The sequence below is a fragment of the Sapajus apella genome, unplaced genomic scaffold (assembly GCF_009761245.1).
Source record: "Sapajus apella isolate SASKATOON/1434 unplaced genomic scaffold, GSC_monkey_1.0 scaffold35, whole genome shotgun sequence".
Taxonomy (NCBI): Eukaryota; Metazoa; Chordata; class Mammalia; order Primates; family Cebidae; genus Sapajus; species Sapajus apella.
Window position 1 is genome coordinate 3,949,812 of NW_022436975.1, and position 19,031 is coordinate 3,968,842.

General features: G+C 42.5%; 2 protein-coding genes across 3 annotated transcripts in view; one reads left to right on the plus strand and one right to left on the minus strand.

The window, feature by feature from the left end:
- The window catches only part of PXDNL (peroxidasin like), a 458,440-nt gene that overhangs the window by 210,440 nt on the left and 228,969 nt on the right, over positions 1-19,031 (minus strand). The window lies entirely within an intron of this gene.
- On the plus strand, positions 14,711-16,309 carry LOC116563438 (E3 ubiquitin-protein ligase Mdm2-like). Its single transcript, XM_032296053.1, has 5 exons — positions 14,711-14,774; positions 14,940-14,946; positions 15,285-15,465; positions 15,544-15,715; positions 15,915-16,309. Exons 1-5 carry the CDS (start codon positions 14,711-14,713, stop codon positions 16,307-16,309), a joined length of 819 nt encoding a protein of 272 aa, XP_032151944.1.

Genomic DNA, 19,031 nt, shown 5'->3' on the forward strand with positions numbered 1-19,031 from the left:
CTCCCACTCGCTGTCTCTCTGGATGGTAATCCACACTCCCTCTCCCCCCTTCTTCCACTCTCTGTCTCTCTGTATGCTAATCCAGACTCCCTCTCCCCCCTTCTCCAACTCATTATCTCTCTGGGTGGTAATCCAGCTGGGCTTCTGCCTCCATGTTTGCGCCTGGAGCCATAGTAATGGGTCACTAGTTGCGAAGTCGAATACTGTTTCTGCTGTCATCTTACTTGACTCATCAACAGCATTGCCCACAGGTTATCACTCCTGAAGACCTAGAAGTGCGGCTGGCTGGGCTCTGGGATGCCTCTCCTAGGATCTTGACATTTGATTTGCCTTTTCAGCATCTCTTTTGCCATTTTGTTCTCACCTCCCGATCTCCACATGTCTGAGTGAATTGGGATTCACACACTAGATCTCTTTCTGCCTTTGGGTAAACTCTCCCTAAACTATGTCATCCATCCCTTGAATTTAAATTGTATCCATCCAATAATGACTCCCAAATGTTGATCTCCTAAGAAGACCTCTACTGTGAACTCCAGATGCACATGGCCAGCTCTCCAGCCCTGAACATCTGATAGCCACCTGCGGTCTAACCTGTCCAACCTGAGTTCCCCATCTCTCCTCATAGCCACACCCCTTCCATTCTTCCACATGTCAGTACATGAAAATTGTTCTTCTAGGCCAGGCACTATGGACATTTATGAGGGGCTGTCCCATGCATGGTAGGATGTGTGGCAGCATCCTGGTCTATACTCACAAGATGCCTGTAGAAATCCCTTTCCCTAGCTGTACAACCAAAAATGCATCGACATTGTTCAATGGTCCCCAGGGAGGCAACTTCCTCAAATCCCCTGCAAGGAAGCACACATCTAGGCCAAGAGCTTTGGAGTCCTTGTGGATATAGGCTGAAGATAAAGCAGATAGACTATCAGGTGATCAAGGGAAGATGTGGGGTCTGCATCTGACTGTGTGCATCTGGAGTTCTAAGCAGAGGTCTAGTTGGGAGCTCAATATTTAAGAGTCATCATTGTATGGACACAATTTAAACTCAAAAGACGGATGAGATGGGTTAGGGAGAGTATACCTAGTGGCAAAAATGGATCTAGCCTGTGATTCTGAAGTTCTTCTCTTCTCCTTCTTGCTCACCTTATAAATCTATTTGTTCGGGACACCTGTCTTTTTTACCTTCCTAAATCCACAGTAGAAACACTTCTCCCCTCCTCCTCCCGGTCCCTGGCCTCTAGTCTTCCTCCTTTTCTGCATAGTTCAAAAGAGACAGAATGATTCTTTCAGACATAAATCTGATCTGTCATTGCTCAGCTGGAAATCCCCAGTGTCCTTCTGCTCAAAGTAGAACCAACATTGCTGCTATGACCCCCAGGACCGCCCACGGCTGCTCAGGTGTCTATGCTGCTCTCCACCCACCCCTGCACGGCACCTCTGCCCAACCAGCTCCCTGCTCTTCCTTAGACACACAGTGCCTAGTTACCTCTGATTTCTGGCCTCTCCACTTACCCTCTGCTTGTGGTGCTTTGCTCCTGAGGCGCCTTCCCTCCCTCCAGGCTTCAGTTCTGCTGTGAAGCCTCCGCCCACTCTGCTTAACACCACACCCCACCTTTTCCCAGTGGCTACAATCCTCTCTCTGCTACTCCACATATTAATGTGTTCCTTTGTTTCTCTCTCCTCCCCGAAATGAAGAACCCTGGGGCCAGTCCTTTGTTTTTATTCACTAGTTGATTTCCAGTGCCTAGACAGAAAATGCCTAGCACAAAGTAGATGCTCAGTAAATATTTTGAATGTGCACAAGAATAAATGAATGAGTAAATGAATGAACTGTCATCATAAGAAAGCCCAAATAGGAAAAGTTATTGCCTGGGACTTTTAAAATTTAAAGCGGTCTATGAGCCTTTCATCTGACACTAACAGGAAGAGGGCAGTGGCTAAAACTTCCAGGCCTACAGGTAGAACGATCTCCCCAAAAACTGCCCCCAAAAGTGTGTTAGCTAGAGCCATCTAGAGCTACCAAATTACTTAACCAAGGGATTGAATCCAGTGGAAGGAATTATAATTTTGCTCATCAGGATGTGACATGCATTGCCGACCAGTGATGACTGTGTCCTTCCAGGTCTCCATGTTCTTTAAGGAGCATTTGCTAGCTCGCTTGCTTTTATTAACCCTATTCTACCCCCTACCCCGTCCCGCTGCCCTCAGCATGTACGGAAGGGGGTAAGTGGATAGACTGTCTGCCAGCCATCAGCGCCTGAGGGCCACATCTGGAGCAGCTGTGGAGAATGGTACAGTGGAGAGATCCCAGACACTCAGCTGCTGGCCAGAATGAGACGGGGCTCAGGTTGATCCCTGGGGAGAAGGCAGGTGCATTCTATAGCAAGTAAGGCATGAACACAGGGCTCTGTTGGGTCGGCAGAGAGGTGGAGCATGAGACAGTGAGGTGACACAGCCCTCACTGACACAGATTTATGGGCAAGAAGGAGCTTCAGTAAAGAAGATAGGGATGAGATGCGAGGAATGTGGAGAGAATCCGCGAAGTCTTGGAGGTAAGAGAAGAGGGGAGGCATTCAAAGAGAGGATGGGGATTACCATCACACACCTCAGTAGACAACACACAAGCTCAAGTGTAGAAACAGCATTCGGCCATGGCCAGACTCCCATCGTAAAGTAGTGGTGAAGAGCTCCCTCCGCCATCGTCATCCACATTCAGTTGCAGACATCCCAGGAAGCAAGAACGCTCCTGAAACACGGTTTAATATATCCCTTCTCTTGACTCAATGTTGCTACAATAGCTTGCAAATCCTTGCGATGGCTTCTTGGGTAGATCAAGGTGCTGTAATAATGGAGGTTGTGGGGTCTGGTCTGTCCACGGTGCAGAACGCAGGTCAGTATGACTAACGCAAAGCATGTTTCTCTTAAGATAGCTTAGTGGGCCGTGCGCGGTGGCTCAAGCCTGTAATCCCAGCACTTTGGGAGGCCGAGGCGGGTGGATCACGAGGTCAAGAGATCGAGACCATCCTGGTCAACATGGTGAAACCCCGTCTCTACTAAAAACTTCAAAAAATTAGCTGGGCATGGTGGTGCGTGCCTGTAATCCCAGCTACTCAGGAGGCTGAGGCAGGAGAATTGCCTGAACCCAGGAGGCGGAGGTTGCGCTGAGCCGAGATCGCGCCATTGCACTCCAGCCTGGGTAACAAGAGCGAAACTCCGTCTCAAATAAATAAAAAAAAAAAAAGATAGCTTAGTAATACCCTCCCATTAGAGGTACCGACGCTAGAAACAACTTTATAAGTACCACTTGAGAATCAGTGGCCAGAATTTTAAAAAAAAAAAAGGAAAAGGCTGCTAAAAGAGCAAAGCCTGTTATTTTTCACAGTGTGATATAGTGATATTCTCGTGGAGACACGAAACTCAAAAGCAAAAGACCTCAGTTTGTATTTGGCTTACTGCTCACCAGCTGTGCGACAATGTGTGACTTGGTGAAACTCTCCAAGACTCTGCTGCCTCTCCTGTAACCTTTCTCACAGCAGACTCACAGTTCCTAGAGCCCGGATGCCACAATGTGTACAAAAACACTGTGCTCACAAGGATGCCTGATGCCCGTGTGTGATGCTATTATTATTATTGCTGTTTGAGTAGAAGTGAGAGTAGCATCTTTGAGTTTGTTTGTTTGCTTTTTGGTTTTTAAACTCTCCTTCGGTAAGTCGTTGGTGCCGGTCCCACTGAAAAGATGGAAGCAGAATGGAAAGGCTTCAGGCAGCTCGCTAATTCAAGGTGTGGTGTCTTTGACAAACTCCTCCCAGTGAGATGTCAGGAATAGTCTTCTGGTGCTGTCTGTGCTGTTTCCCCCTTTTATTACCCTGGAACATGGATGCAGAGCAGCTTTCACTAAAGATATTAAAACAGAAGATAGAATAAGCTTTGTTCTCAGATGTAATTGTTGAGTTACCACACTAACTCCCAAATGCCCATGCCCGGACTTCTTGTTGAATGAAATAAATGAACCTCTTTTTTGATTAAGCCACGGCTCTGGCTTAATACGAAACTGAATACAATTTTAATTGAATCAAGTAGGAAAAAAAGAAAAGAAAAGGAAAGAAAAAAGTGTGGCCTCCTGACAGCCACAGCACCGTCTCCAGAAGCTGGTTCAAGAACCAGAAACATGGCCCCATACTACAACTTCAGAATCAGAATCTTCTTTGAAAAAATATCACCAAGTATTCATATGCTGTTTATTTATTTATTTATTTATTTATTTATTTTAATTTTTGAGGCAGAGTTTCACTGTCACCCAGGCTGGAATGCATTCACGTGATTTCAGCTCACTGCAACCTCTGCTTCCTGGGTTCAAGCAATTCTCCTGCCTCAGCCTCCCAAGTAGCTGGGATCACAGGCATGCACCACCACGCCTGTCTAATTTTTGTATGTTTAGTTTTGAGACGGGGTTTCACCATGTTGGCCAGGATGGTCTTGAACTCCTGACCTCAGCCTCCCAAAGTGTTGGGATTACAGGCATAAGCTACTGTGCCCAGCCTCATATGCTACTTAAAGTTTGAGAAGAGATGGTATAGATTTCTATTTTCTTCTTTCTTTTTCTCCTTTCACCCATCTTTCCTTTCTTTTTTTCTTAAAAAAGAAAAAAAAAATCTTAGTCCTTATAGAATCTCACGGGAAAGGTAGAGTGGAGATTTGCTCTTACCCCGTCCCCACATTCACTCTGTTTTACTGTGACTACAACTCTTAACACATTTCAACTTCTGTGATCTGTGTAAAGCTGACCCCAGCCCTGGACTCAGGATGGAACAAGTGATTGAGTGTCTGGTCCAACCAGAGCATGCGGACCCCTGGCCACAGCAGTCAGGCCAGCAGCCAGCACCTGACCATCCCAGTTAGTTCACTCAGCGCCACATCCTTTAGGGCCTTGAAATCTTCCTGAATATTTGAGTACCAAGTTCTATCTTAACGAACAAGAATGGGGATAAAATGAGGAGGCTGGAGCTGAAGCAGCCTTTTTGTACAGTTATAGAGCCTGAGAATAATACTGACGCCAAGGACACAGGAACTGGAAATGGAGAGTGAAAAACCTTGTGCTAAGTCTGCGTCTAGATGATGAGGCCTCATTTTTTGCCCAAGCCAGTTGAAGTTGAATTATCTGTTACCTACAGTGTAGTGTGTGCTTCATTAAGATGTAAAGGGAGGAAAGAGAACAGTAGTTAAATGGAATGTTGGCTCAAGAATGAGCTTCCCTGGTGAGAAAAACTTGAGCCTATGCTGAAAAAAAAGAGGTAATGAAGGTGTGGAAAGGAAACAAAAGAGCATGGGAAGGGCCCGGGGGTGAGTGTGACACCGTCCAGGGCACAGGCGCGACAGGGCCTAGGACAGGCTGGCACCAAGTTTGTTCAATGTTCCCCAAGTGTCTTAGTTTTTTTAAAAAATGCATTTATTCGGGGCCGGGCGCGGTGGCTCACGCCTGTAATCCCAGCACTTTGGGAGGCCGAGGTGGGCCGATCACAAGGTCAGGAGATCGAGACCATCCTGGCTAACACCGTGAAACACTGCCTCTACTAAAAATACAAAAAAAATAGCCAGGTGTGGTGATGCGCACCTCTGGTCCCAGCTACTCGTGAGGCTGAGGTAGGAGAATCGCTTGGACCCAGGAGGTGGAGGTCACAGTGAGCAGAGATTGCACCACTGCACTCCAGCCTGGGCGACAGAGTGAGACTTCTTCATCTCAGAAAAAAAAAAAAAAATGTATTTATTCTTTAAGCTTTTGGATTCTTCTTTCTTCATACTATATCACAAATTTCATCTGATTTTCAAAGGTTTATGCTTGGCAAACATGAATATTTGCCACAACACTAAATGGAACTGAAGAAGTCTGGTTCCCAACAGTTTTCATGTAATTACATCAGAAACGAATGTTCGAGAAAGTGATTTCAGCAACAAACGTGCCCTGAGGTGCAGAAAAACTTAAGAAGATGACATTTTCATGACTTCTATTTCTTAGGTACCTGAACTCGACGTTTATGAAAATCCATTTAAAGCCCAAATCTAATGTATTTATTTGGCCAGTGCCTGACACAGTTTTTATGCCAGATATAGGCAGACTTTAGATAATGGGGCTTTTTTGCTGGGAGAGGGTTGTAGACAGAAAAGGAAACATAAATCCCAGATAAGACTCGGATAGTATCTCCAGGACATGTCATACCTTTAAGGCAGAGATAATGATTCCTAGCCCTGACCACACATTAGAATCTCATGGGGAACTTTGGAAAAAAAAAAAAAAAAAACACTGATGCCAGCCCCCCCCTCCTGAGATCTGAATCACTGTGAGTATGGATACGCAGTGCCGTGGTGATTCTAACAGGCTGCGGGCTGGACACCCGCTGGCTGGGGACACTGCTGAGCACCATGATAAGACAGAAACGGCCGGGTGCGGTGGCTCACGCCTGTAATCCTAGCACTTTGGGAGGTCGAGGCGGGTGGATCACTTGAGGTCACAAGTTCGAGACCAGCCTGGCCAACATGGTGAAACCCCGTCTCTATTAAAAAAAAAAAAAAAAGTTTCAACTAATCTCAACCTATCCTTTTAAAACATAACTTAGAAAAGGAAACTCAATCAGAAACTCAGACAGATAAATTGGCAGCAACTGTTTACAGAGTCACTTCAAAACACATTCAGACCTCTGAATGTTATTCTCCCTTCTAGCCATTGTGAAAACTGCACTGCTTGAAGTTAGACATGAGTCCCCTACCTCCCTGTAATCCCAGCCAGTCACAGGTACCTGTGAACAAGCAAAGAGCAACAGGGGGGAAGGGAGACATTCAGTTCCACCCCCTACTGACCTATTTCTCAGTGTGAGTGTCTGGGCCTTTTCCGCGGAAACCTTGAAGAGCCCCCAAAGGATATCAGAGAACTTCTCTGTTTTTAACATGTACTGCCTATTGAAGAACAAACTTGGGCATTTTCAAAGTAAGTTATGCTCTTTACATCATACGGGTTTTATCTAGAATTGCACAGAAGAGGGAAAGGTCTTCAAACCCTGTTTTTGTCATGCAGTGCCCAAAAAAAGAGGTTTTACCAGAGTTAGACCCATGAGAAGGAATGTCAGTGAGGAATAAGGATGGAATAGATCGGAAAAACCACACCACTTCCAGCTAGCATGACATGCAGCCAGTCCTGCCCCAGAAAACGATGCTCTCATAACTTAACAACAGAGAATAGCGTGTGACTGTTTGCTCAGCAAATGTATTTCAAACGTGCTACAAAGAATTACATAATGCAGAATAGATCTATTCCTAGACAGCTGCTTACAAATGAACATTCACTGATGTTCAGGGAAGACGGTGACATTGCAGTGCCCAAAACTGCTCCCCAGCCCTCACATCCCTCAGGTTCTCCGAAAGAGACACCAGTGATTCTACTCAAGACACACAGGGTGCTGTTTCCAGCCAAAAATGTGCTTTGACTTTTCCAAACTATTTACATAACTAAGATTTTTGCTTTGGTGCAGTTCTACCCAAAACCAACCCATTTCATTTGTCTGGCCTGAATACATTTATAGAGTGTTTGGTGACAGAAGTTCCAGCAAACTGATACATAGATTCAATATAATTTCAATCACAATTCAGAGGGCTTTTTTTCTTTCAGACTGAGGGCATGATTAGAAATAGACAATCTAATTCTAAAATATATATATGAGAATGTAAACAATTAAAAAAAATAAATCAGCCAGGCATTGTGGCTCACACCTGTAATCCTAGCACTTTGGGAGGCTGAGGCGGGTGGATCACCTGAGGTCAGGAGTTCAAGAACAGCCTGGCTAATACGATGAAACCGTGTCTCTACCAAAAATACAAAAAATTAGCTGGTCACAGTGAGGGACACCTGTAATCGCAGCCACTCAGGAGACTGAGGCAGGAGAATCACTTGAATTCAGGAGGCGGAGATTGCAGTTGCAGTGAGCCAAGATAATGCCAGTATACTTCATCCTGGGCAACAGGAGCAAAACTCCATCTCAAAAAAATCAATCAATCAATCAATCAAAGTTGGATACACTTTTCTACCTGATTTGAAGACTTGCTATAAACCAGTAAACAATAATAAGGGTAAGATCATGAAAATATCTAGTGAATAATAATAATATATTTGTCTTTGTTTTGTTGTTTTATGTTTTTTGGGTTTTTTTTAGATGGAGTCTCACTCTGTTACCCAACCTGGAGTGCAGTGGTGCAATCTCTGCTCACTGCAACCTCCGCCTCCCGGGTACAAGCAACAGATGCATGCCACCATGCCGAGCTAATTTTTGTTTGTTTGCTTGTTGAGATGGAGCCTCGCGCTGTCGCCCAGGCTGGAGTGAAATGGCGCAATCTTGGCTCACTACAGCCTCTGCCTCCCAGGCTCAAGTTATTCCGCCTCAGCCTCCTGAGTAGCTGGGACTACAGGTGCGTGCCACTACGCCCAAGTAATTTTTTGTATTTTTTAGTAGAAACGGAGTTTCACCATGTTGGCCAGGCTGGTCTCGAACTCCTGGCCTCAGGTAATCCGCTCACCTCAATCTCTCAAAATGCTAGGATTACAGATGTGAGTCACCATGCCTAGCGTGTCTTTGTCTGTTTAATTCAGTTTTATTGCGGTATAATTTACATGCAATAGCGCAATAACAATTCACCAATTTTATGTGGACAAATAAATTCGTTGTGATAAATGTGTACATCATACAATAAATGTATACAATCATGATATCAAACATTTCCATAAGCCCAGATAGTACTTTTCTGCTCATTGCAGCCAGTTCCATGCCCCTAGCATTGGCTCCAGCAAGCACTGGTCAGCTTTCTGTCATTAGAGTTTTACCTTTCTTAGAATTTCATGTGTAATCAGACAGTATAGAATCTTGCAGCTTTCACTTAGCATAATACATTGGAATTCATCTATGTTGTTGTGGGCACCAGCAATTCATCCCCATTTATTGCTGAGTGGCACCCATTGTGTTACTATGTCACAGTTTGTTTATCCATATATCAGCTGATGGATATTTGCTTTGATTTCAGTTTGGGGCTATTCTGAGTAAAAGTGCTATCATCATTTAAGTGGTAGTCTTTGTGTGAAAATATGTTTTCATTTCTTTGGGAATAAACACCTAAAAGTAGAATCGCTGTGTCCTAGTTTTAATGTTATCTTTTAAAGAAACTGCCAAAGTGCTTTTCAAAATGACTGTATTATTATCACTTTTTCTTTTCTGAGATGGAGTCTAGTTCTGTCACCCAGGCTGGAGTGCAGTGGCAGGATCTCTGCTCACTGCAACTTTGGCCTCCCAGGTTCAAGCAATTCTCTTGCCTCAGCCTCCGGAGTAGCTGGGACTACAGGTGCACACCACCACACGGGGCTAAGTTTTTGTATTTTTAGTAGAGACGGGGTTTCACCATGTTGGCCATGCTGGTCTCAAACTCCTGACCTCAGGTGATCCACCTGCCTCGGCCTCACAAAGTATTGGGATTACAGGCGTGAGCCACTGCACCCGACCAGCTGTATTATTTTGAATTACCGTCAGCAATGTATAAGAGTTGCAACTGTTTCACAGTTTCCCCAACACTTGTTATGTTCAGTCTCTTTAATATGAGCCATTCTAAGAGGCGTGTGTGTCTTAGTGCTTCGTAGTGGTCTGGGTTTGCATTTCCCAGCTGACCAACGAGAGTCAGCATCTTTTCTAGTGCCTGCTGCCATTCATATTTCTTCTTTGATAAAGCATGTGTTCAAACGTTCAGCATATTTTTAAAAAGGATTTATTTTTCTTATTTTTGAGTGTTTTTTTTACATTTTATATTCAAGTTTGTCATCAGATATATTATTTTCACCCATTCTATAGCTGGCCTTTTACTTTTCTTAGTAATGCCATTTAGATAGCAAATGTTTTCATTTATCAGTTTTTCATGTACCAGTTTATCGTTTATCAATGTGATGCATCAATGTTTTCTTTTATGCTTCATGTTTCTAGTATCCTATCCAAATTCTCTTTTCCCTAGCACAAGGTCATACGTTATGTTAAGTGAAATAAGCCAAGCATAGAAAGACAAATGTACGTGTTCTCGCGCATTCGTGGGAGCTGAAAATTAAGACAATTAAATTCATGAAGACAAATAATAGAATGATAGGTACCAGAGGCTGAGAAGGGTAGTGGGGAGCTGAGGGGACTGGAGTTGATTAATGGGTACAAGAATGTAGTTAGAATGAATAAGACCTAGTATTTGATAGCACCACAATAATTTATAGTACATTGTAAAATAACTAAAAGAGTAAAATTGAATTGTTTGTAACACACAAAAAATGACAAATGCTTGAGGGAAAAGATTTAGTTATGCAATTTATCTCTCCTTGAGTTAACTTTATAAGTTGTATTTTTTACAAATATTTTCATTTCATTGTCAAATTTACTAATATAAAACTGTTGAGGACAGTCCCTCTTTAACCATTTAATATCCTGATTATTTGTAGTGATATGCCCCCTTCTTGATATTATGTGTCTTCTCCCTTCTATACGGTAGTTCATCTTGAGGTCTATCAATATTATTGAGCTTCTCAGTTATATTTTGTTCTGTTGACTTGCCTCTATTGTTGTTCAGTTATCTACTACTTTTGTTTTTTGGGGACAGAGTCTCACTCTGTCACCAAGGCTGGAGTGCAATGGCACAATCTCGACTCACTGTAATCTCCACCTCCTGGGCCTTCCGAGCACTGGGGCCATAGGTGCACACCAGCTAATTTTTTTATTTTGGGTAGAGACAGGATTTCTCCGTGTTGGCCAGACTGGTCTCCAACTCCTGGTCTCAAGCACAACCCTGACCTCAACCTCCGAAAGTGCTGGGATTATTGAGCCTGAACCAATTATGTCTCTCTTTAACTCCTCTCTGTTGTTTCCTTTCTTCTGCTTATTTTGAATGCAATTTGCCATTCTTTGTCCTAATTCTTAAGGTAGAAGATTGCATCATTGACTTGAGGTCTTTATTCATTCCAAATATCACCATTTAAGTTTATAAATTTCTATCTAACTTTTACTTTAGATATATCCTCAGAATTTCTGTATATTAAGTTTGCATTCTTATTCTGTTCGAGATATTTCTTTTTTTTTTTTTTTTTTTTTTTTTGTGTGAGATGGAGTTTCGCTCTTGTTACTCAGGCTGGAGTGCAATGGCGCCATCTCGGCTCACCGCAACCTCCGCCTCCTGGGTTCAGGCAATTCTCCTGCCTCAGCCTCCTGAGTAGCTGGGATTACAGGCATGCGCCACCATGCCCAGCTGATTTTTTGTATTTTTAGTAGAGACGGGGTTTCACCATGTTGACCAGGACGGTCTTGATCTCTTGACCTCGTGATATTTCTTAACAGTTCTTATAATGTCTTCTTTGACACCTTGATTACTTAGTAGGTCTAAATATTTGAGGATTTTTATGAGGTCTGTTATTGTGTTCTAGTTTAATCCTGTTTTGATTGAAAAATATATCTTCTATGAGTTTAATCCTTTAAAATTTATTGAGCTTTATTATGTAATCCAGAATATAATCTATCTTGGGGAATGGTACTTATGTCGTTGAAAAAGTTGTGTATTCTCTGGCTTTGGGTGACGTGCTATATTAATATCAGTTAAGTCAGGTTGGTTGATTTTCTTTTTCAGGTCTTTGATATACTTACTGACTTTCTGTCTACTTGTTCCATCAGTTACTGAAAGAGAGGTGTGGGATTTGCTTCTTTCTCCTTTCATTTGTGTCATGTTTTGGCGCCTTGTATTTTCTAACTCTTATATGACGCTTTTGCCTGTTAATTTTAAATTGGGTGATGGAAACTGTGAATTTTAGTTTCTTGGGTGCAGATTTTGTTTTTTTTTTTTTTTTTCAAGAATGTTGGACTTTCTTCTGTCACACAGTTACATCTCTTGGGATCGGTTTGATCTTTTGGGTTTACTTTTGTGCTTCATAGAGCAAGCCCAGAATGTTCTTCACAATAGGGCTCATTTAGCCTTTCTACTAAGGTGACACCTTTCTAAGGGCTCCGTCCAGTGCTATGTAGCAAGGTCTTTCCACACTAGCTGGTAGTAACACAAAGTATTCCTTACCCTGGGTGATTTCTGGGTTGGCCCAGGGATTTTTACTGGTTCTTTTCTAACTGCAAGTAGTTTCCTCTGACACGTGCAAATCAGCGTCTGGCTAAAGATTTTAGGGGAAGCCTCTGCAGCTCTCTAGAGCTCTCTGTGAAGCTCCCTGCTCACTGGTCCCCTACACCACCAGTTTTCACACTAGGCTTCCTGAGCCCCAGTCTCTGTCTCCTCAACTTAGCAAGCCTGCTGGTCTCTGGTTGGGAACCCTTCTCTGTACTTCGGCATGGAAACCACCTCTGGGAAGCACCAAAGGTAATTCTCAGAGATCACGCCGGGTGTCTCTTCCCTCATGGACCAGCCTGCTCTCCAGTTCTCCAACACCGCCGTTTCATATGCTTTCTGGTTTTCTAGGGTTTTTTATTATTATTTTAAGCAGCATATTAATCTGGTCTCTCCTATTCCATCACAGTCAAAAGCAGAAACTTGCTTCTGTTTTATAATTCAATGAAAACCCTCCCAGATACTATATATCAAAGGTGCTTTTTGTACTCATAAGTTGCTAGTCACCATGATGAAAAAAAATTACATTAAAGGAAGTCTTTTGCAAAGGACATTTACCACCACAATAAAATTTATGTTTTATTCTGAATTTCAGGCTTTAATTTCTTTTAAGAAAGGGGAAAATAGAGTATCCTCAACATCTAAAAACTGGTTTGGCACTGACGGGCAATCCACGGCATTCTCCTATTAAATATTATCTAACAGAACACAACCTCAGACAAGATTACCCTGAGACCATCTTAAAATGAGACAAAGCAAGCCTACTTTATAATTTTTGTCTCAGCATAGACAAAAGCAAGTTCATTGTATGTTATGACCTGAATGTATATGTTCCATAAAATTCATATGTTGAAATCTTAACCCCCAATATAATAGTATTTGGAGACAGGGCCTTTTCGAGGTAATAGAATTAGATTAGATCCTGAGGTTAGGGCTCTTGTGATGGGATTAATGCCTTTATTTAAAAAAGGAGAAGTCAGCGGGGCTCTGTGACTCATTCCTGTAATCCCAGCACTTTGAGAGGCAGAAGCAGATGAATCACCTGAGGTCAGCAGTTGGAGGCCAGCCTGGACAACATGGTGAAACCCCGTCTTTACTAAAAAATGCAAAAATTAGCCAAGCATGGTGGCAGGCACCTGTAATTTCAGCTGTTCAGGAGGCTGATGCAGGAGAATCGCTTGAACCCAGGAGGTAGAGGTTGCAGTGAGCTGAGATAGTGCCTTTGTACTCTAGCCTGAGCAACAGAGCAAGACTCTGTCTCTAAATAAATAAATAAATAAATGAAATTAGAAGCTCCTTTAAAATAAACTAGACAGATCAAGAAAGGTCAAAAGAATTAAGTTAACAATGCTTTGTATCACTGGATAAATTTAATTACTTATTTTAAAAGGCACCATTTAAAATCAGCTCAGTCAGAAAGTAATTGTTGAAATGATAATAAAATAATAAATATGGAAACAAAGAAAATAGGTATTATTATTTCAGATTCTGCTCTTACCAAGTGTTTCATACATTACCTCTAGATTTCAGAGCCAACTGTCAAAGCAGTGTTATTACTCATTTTATAAACAATACCAGGAAACTCTAAGATTTAGAATTTTAAAGCAAAATTCTCAAGATCAAATAGCTAAGTGCCAAACTTTCATTCAGTTCAAACTCAGGTCTATTTGATTTCTAAATCTTTTAGGCTCTCTGATCCTGCTCGGCCTCGTTCCATAAATTTAGTAGATGATAAAATTAAAAATTTATATTTACTACATGATGTTATATGTAGCAGTTTCACAGAAGTGTGGAAGCCTGCTGTTATTTTAAAAAGGTACTCTAGTAAAATATCCCACTTAGAAATAAGTAAACAGATAAGAGAAGAGGTAATAAATATACGGCTATACAACGAAGAGGAAACCAAACTAAAAAAATGATGACGAGGCCAGGCGCGGTGGCTCAAGCCTGTAATCCCAGCACTTTGGGAGGCCGAGGCGGGTGGATCACGAGGTCAAGAGATCGAGACCATCCTGGTCAACATGGTGAAACCCCGTCTCTACTAAAAGTACAAAAAATTAGCTGGGCATGGTGGTGCGTGCCTGTAATCCCAGCTAGTCAGGAGGCTGAGGCAGGAGAATTGCCTGAACCCAGGAGGCGGAGGTTGCGGTGAGCCGAGATCGCGCCACTGCACTCCAGCCTGGGTAACAAGAGTGAAACTCCGTCTCAAAAAAAAAAAAAATTATGGCGAGTCGGCCCGGCGCGCCTCCCTCGGGCGGTGGGGGGCACCGAGTCACCGCGGCGAGCTTGGCTGCGGGAGGGACCGTGCTCCCCGCGTCAGGAAGGTGGAGCAGGAGGCCGACCCCTCCGACCCCCCCGACCCACGTTCTGCGGCTTCCGCGCCAGGAGCCCCTCCCTTTTAGGACTAGTGCGTTGGAGAGCCCCGTGCCCGGCCCCGAGAGGGAATGGTCCCCCAGGCCCAGGGCCTGAAGGAAACTGGGGACGCTCCAGGGACCCCCGACGGTAACCGCGAAAACGCCGGATGGTGTGGAGCAGGCAAACGTGCCATACCAACATGTCCGTACCTGCTGATGGTGCTGTGACCACCTCCCAGATTCCAGCTCCGGAAAGAGACCCTGGTTAGACCGAAGCCGTTGCTTTTGAAGTTACTAAAGTCTGTTGATGCACAAAAAGACACTTCGACTATGAAAGAGGTTCTGTTTTATCTTGGCCATTATATGATGAATAAACGATTATATGGTGAGAAGCAACAACATATTATATATTGTTCAAATGATCTCTAGGAGATTTGTTTGGCGTACCAAGCTTCTCTGTGAAAGGGCACAGAATCATCAGACTCAGGGACACCTGTGAGTGAGAGCAGGTGCCACTTTGAAGGTGGGAGTGCTCAAAAGGACCCCGTGCAAGCGCTGCAGGAAGAGAGACCTTCATCTTCACCTTTGGTTTCTAGGCCATCTACCTCATCTAGAAGGACAGCAATTAGTGAGACAGAAAATTCAGATGAATTATCTGGTGAATGACAAAACGCCACCAATCTGATAGTATTTCCCTTTCCTTGGATGAAAGCCTGGCTGTGTGTGTAATAAGGGAGATACGCTGTGAAAGAAGCAGTAGCCGTGAATCCACAGGGATGCCATCCAATCCGGATCCCGATGCGCTGTAAGTGAACATTCAAGTGATCGGTTGGATCAGGATTCACTTTCAGATCAGTTTAGTGTAGAATTTGGAGTTGAACCTCTCCACTCAGAAGATTATAGCATTAGTGAAGAAGGACAAGAACTCTCAGATGGAGATGATGAGGTATATCGAGTTACTGTGTATCAGGCAGGGGAGAGTGATACAGATTCATCTGAAGAAGATCCTGAAATTTCCTTAGCTGACTATTAGAAATGCATTTCATGCAATGAAATAAATCCTCCGCTTCCGTCACGTTGTGACAGATGTCGGGCCCGTCGTGAGAACTGGCTTCCTGAAAATAAAGGGAAAGACCAAGGGGAAATCTCTGAGAAAGCCAAACTGGAAAACTCAACACAAGCTGAAGAGGGCTTTGATGTTCCTTGTTGTAACTGAGCAAGTGTGAAATTATTACTGAGACAAAGACTAGGCTAAATTACAGGGTTTTTATTGCTGGGGGCCTCGGAGGATTTGTGTTTTTTTAACCCGTGGCCCTGAAAGGAGGGTGTTAAGACATTTGATGTCTGTAAACTACCTTTCGGGCGGGGGTGAGGGCAAGGGGCTTTGGATATTTTGAGGGTTAGTGGACTTTGGACATTTTGTACCTGACTGTAAAAAAACTACAGTGAATGAGTCTAAAGAGTCATGTGTTGAGAAAAATGATGATAAAATTACACAAGCCTCACAATCACAAGAAAGTGAGGATTATTCTCAGCTGTCAATTTCTAGTAGCATTATTTATAGCAGCCAAGAAGATGTGAAAGAGTTTGAAAGGGAAGAAACACTAGACAAAGAAGAAAGTACGGAATCTAGTTTGCCCCTTAATGCCATTGAACCTTGTGTGATTCATCAAGGTCGACCTAAAAATGGCTGCATTGTCCATGGCAAAACAGGACATCTTATGGCCTGCTTTACATGTGAGAAGAAGCTAAAAAAAGGAATAAACCTGGCCCAGCATGTAGACAACCAACTCAAATGATTGTGCTAACTTATTTCTCTTATAGACAGTTGACCTGTCTGCAAAAGAATTATATTTCTAACTATATAACCCTAAGAATTCAGACAACATGAAATTTATTTACATGTATCAACGTGAGAATATGCCTCAATCCATTTGGATTTCTTCTCTTTAGTTTAATTTACCTACTTTGATAGTGGAATAATAAATACTTACTTTGAAGAAAATTTCACTTCTGTGTCTATTTAATATTTGGGTTTTAATATAATTTGAATTGAACAGCTCATCCTTTACCCCAACCCCGAATGTTAAATAATTTCTACTCTGTCTTAAATGAGAATTATCTGGTTTTTAAAATATGTATATATGACATTTAAATGTAACTTATTTAGTAGCTTTCATGTAAAGGGAAACTGGTGGAAAGATTTAATTTTTTGTTTTTTCTTTTTTTGTGTGTGTGATGGAGTCTTGTTCTTACCTAGGCTGGAGTCTGGTAGCACAGTCTTGCAGCCTCCACCTTCTGGGTTCAAGCAATCTCCTGCCTCAGCCTCCAGAGCAGCAGCTAGGATTATAGGCATGAGCCCCAACACCATCTGATTTTTTTTGTATTTTTAGTAGAGACAGGGTTTCACCACGTGGGCAGGGTGATCTTGAACTCCTAAACTCAAGTGATCCACCCGCCTCAGTCTCCCAAAGTGCTGGGATTATAGGTGTAAGGCACCGCACCTGGCCCCAAATTTTAGGTATTCTTAAACCTTCTGATCTTTAGTTTCTCCCTCCAAAATAACTCTTTCTAGGTTAAAAAAAAAATGGCTCTTATATTTGGTGCTACGTAAATAAAAATACTACTTTTCTTCTTTCTTTCTTTAAAAGTTCTTGATTTTGCAATAGAGACAGGGTCTCCCTATGTTGCACAGGCTGGAATCAAACTCCTGGACTCAAGGGATCCTCCTGCCTTGGCCTCCTGAAGTGCTAGGTAGGATTATAGGCATAAGCCACCACGCCCGGCTATAAAAATGTACTTCTTATTCTCCAGCCTCTTTTGTATAAACTGTGATAAGGGATGTGGGTAATTATGTTATAAGTGAAAACATCATTACCCATAAGGCAAAATTTTTTAAAGCCTCCTGAGTGAAATGTGGAATTGTCTTGGGAGTCTAACCTAGTATATCAAGCCCTTTTTCACACAAAAATATCTTTTTGGGATTTAGTGGAACCTGTTGTTTCCCGAGTTGAAAAACAACTGTAGGACACTTCAAGTCCCTTCCTGGGCTGGGTTACTTGGTGCCCAGCCTAGGTTGCAGAGTTTTGCTTAATGCCAGTTTTAGAAATCCATGAATTCAGAAAGGTTAATTCAGAAATTTGATGAACAGAATTGTTTATTTAACAACTAACTGGAAAGATTGCAAGTTTTTTCTGAATTATCCAGAAATTATGGGTCCTTTTCCTTCAAGAATGACAAGGTCAGAATGTGGAATTCCAAGATACCTCTTGACTTCCTCTCCAGCTCCGTGTTGGGTCAGTGGAGACCCATGAGCTCAGCAGCTGTACTGAGAAGTATTAGTTTCTTTTGGGGCCAGTCTACACCCTCTGGACATGTCATGATGTTCATCTGCAGCTATTGCAAGGTGTTCACATTGTGTGAATCCAAACGTCATAAAAACTTTAAAAAGAAGTGCAATTCTCGAAAGGTTAGGTGGACTAAAGCATTCTGTAAAGCAACTGGTAATAATGAGCGTACGGCAGATAATCCATTTGAATGTGAAAAATATAGAAACGAATCTGTCAAATACCAGGAAGAACTAAGGATTAAAATTACTGATGCAGCGAAGACAGATGCAAAGATCAAACAATTGCAGACTAAATTTATAATGAACAAATCGAAGAAAAACAAAGGACTACAGAAAGTTCAGGACATCAAAGAGGTCAGGCAAAACTCATCTTATCTTGAGCCCTCTTGCAGGCAAAGGAAAGCAGCTAGAGGAAAAGATGATACAACAGTTACAGCAGGATGCAGACACGGAAAAGGATTCCTAAAAATCTCATCTGTAACCACTAATATATTTACATTTGAAAAAATCTCTTTTGGAGATTTAAAACCTCTAAATTATTGAATTTTTTTTTTCTTTTTTTGAGGCAGAGTCTCGCTCTATCACCAGCCGCCAGGTTTGAATGCCATGTTGTGATCTCCGCTCACTGCAACCTCCGCTTCCTGAGTTCAAGCAATTCCCCTGCCTCAGCCTCCCGAGTGGCTGGGACGACAGGCGTGCGCCACCATGCCCAGCTAATTATTTTTGTATTTTAGTAGAGATGGGGTTTGACCATGTTGGCTAGGATGGTCTCGATCTCTTGACCTCGTGATCTGCCCACCTCCACCTCCCAAAGTGCTGGGATTACAGGCGTGAGCCACCTCGCCTGGTCTGATTTATTTTTTATATAAGGTCACTCACATGAAAGGTGATTTAAAAATCACCTATGTTGCTGTCTGCAAAACATCAGTTAATATGGATATTAGATTGTATCTCATTGTTAACTCTTCACTGATAGATACATTTATGTAAATCATGAAAATTCTGTTTGTTAAATGCAGAAGTGAAATGTGGACATAAAATGGTTACGCCATTGGTTAGTGATACTAGGCAATGTTTATGTAATAACTAATGACAAAATTCAAAAATTTATGGTTAGTGATAGACATAAAATTTTCTTTGCAGTAAAAATGCCCTTTATTGTTATAGAAGGG

Excerpts from the sequence above, each read along its gene's own strand:
- LOC116563438 (XM_032296053.1), top strand. The coding sequence starts at position 14,711 with ATGTCCGTACCTGCTGATGGTGCTGTGACCACCTCCCAGATTCCAGCT. Across the intron at positions 15,466-15,543 it reads GAGATGATGAGGTATATCGA|AAATGCATTTCATGCAATGA; the intron begins GTTACTGTGTAT and ends GCTGACTATTAG. Across the intron at positions 15,716-15,914 it reads AGAGGGCTTTGATGTTCCTT|TGGACTTTGGACATTTTGTA; the intron begins GTTGTAACTGAG and ends TTTGAGGGTTAG.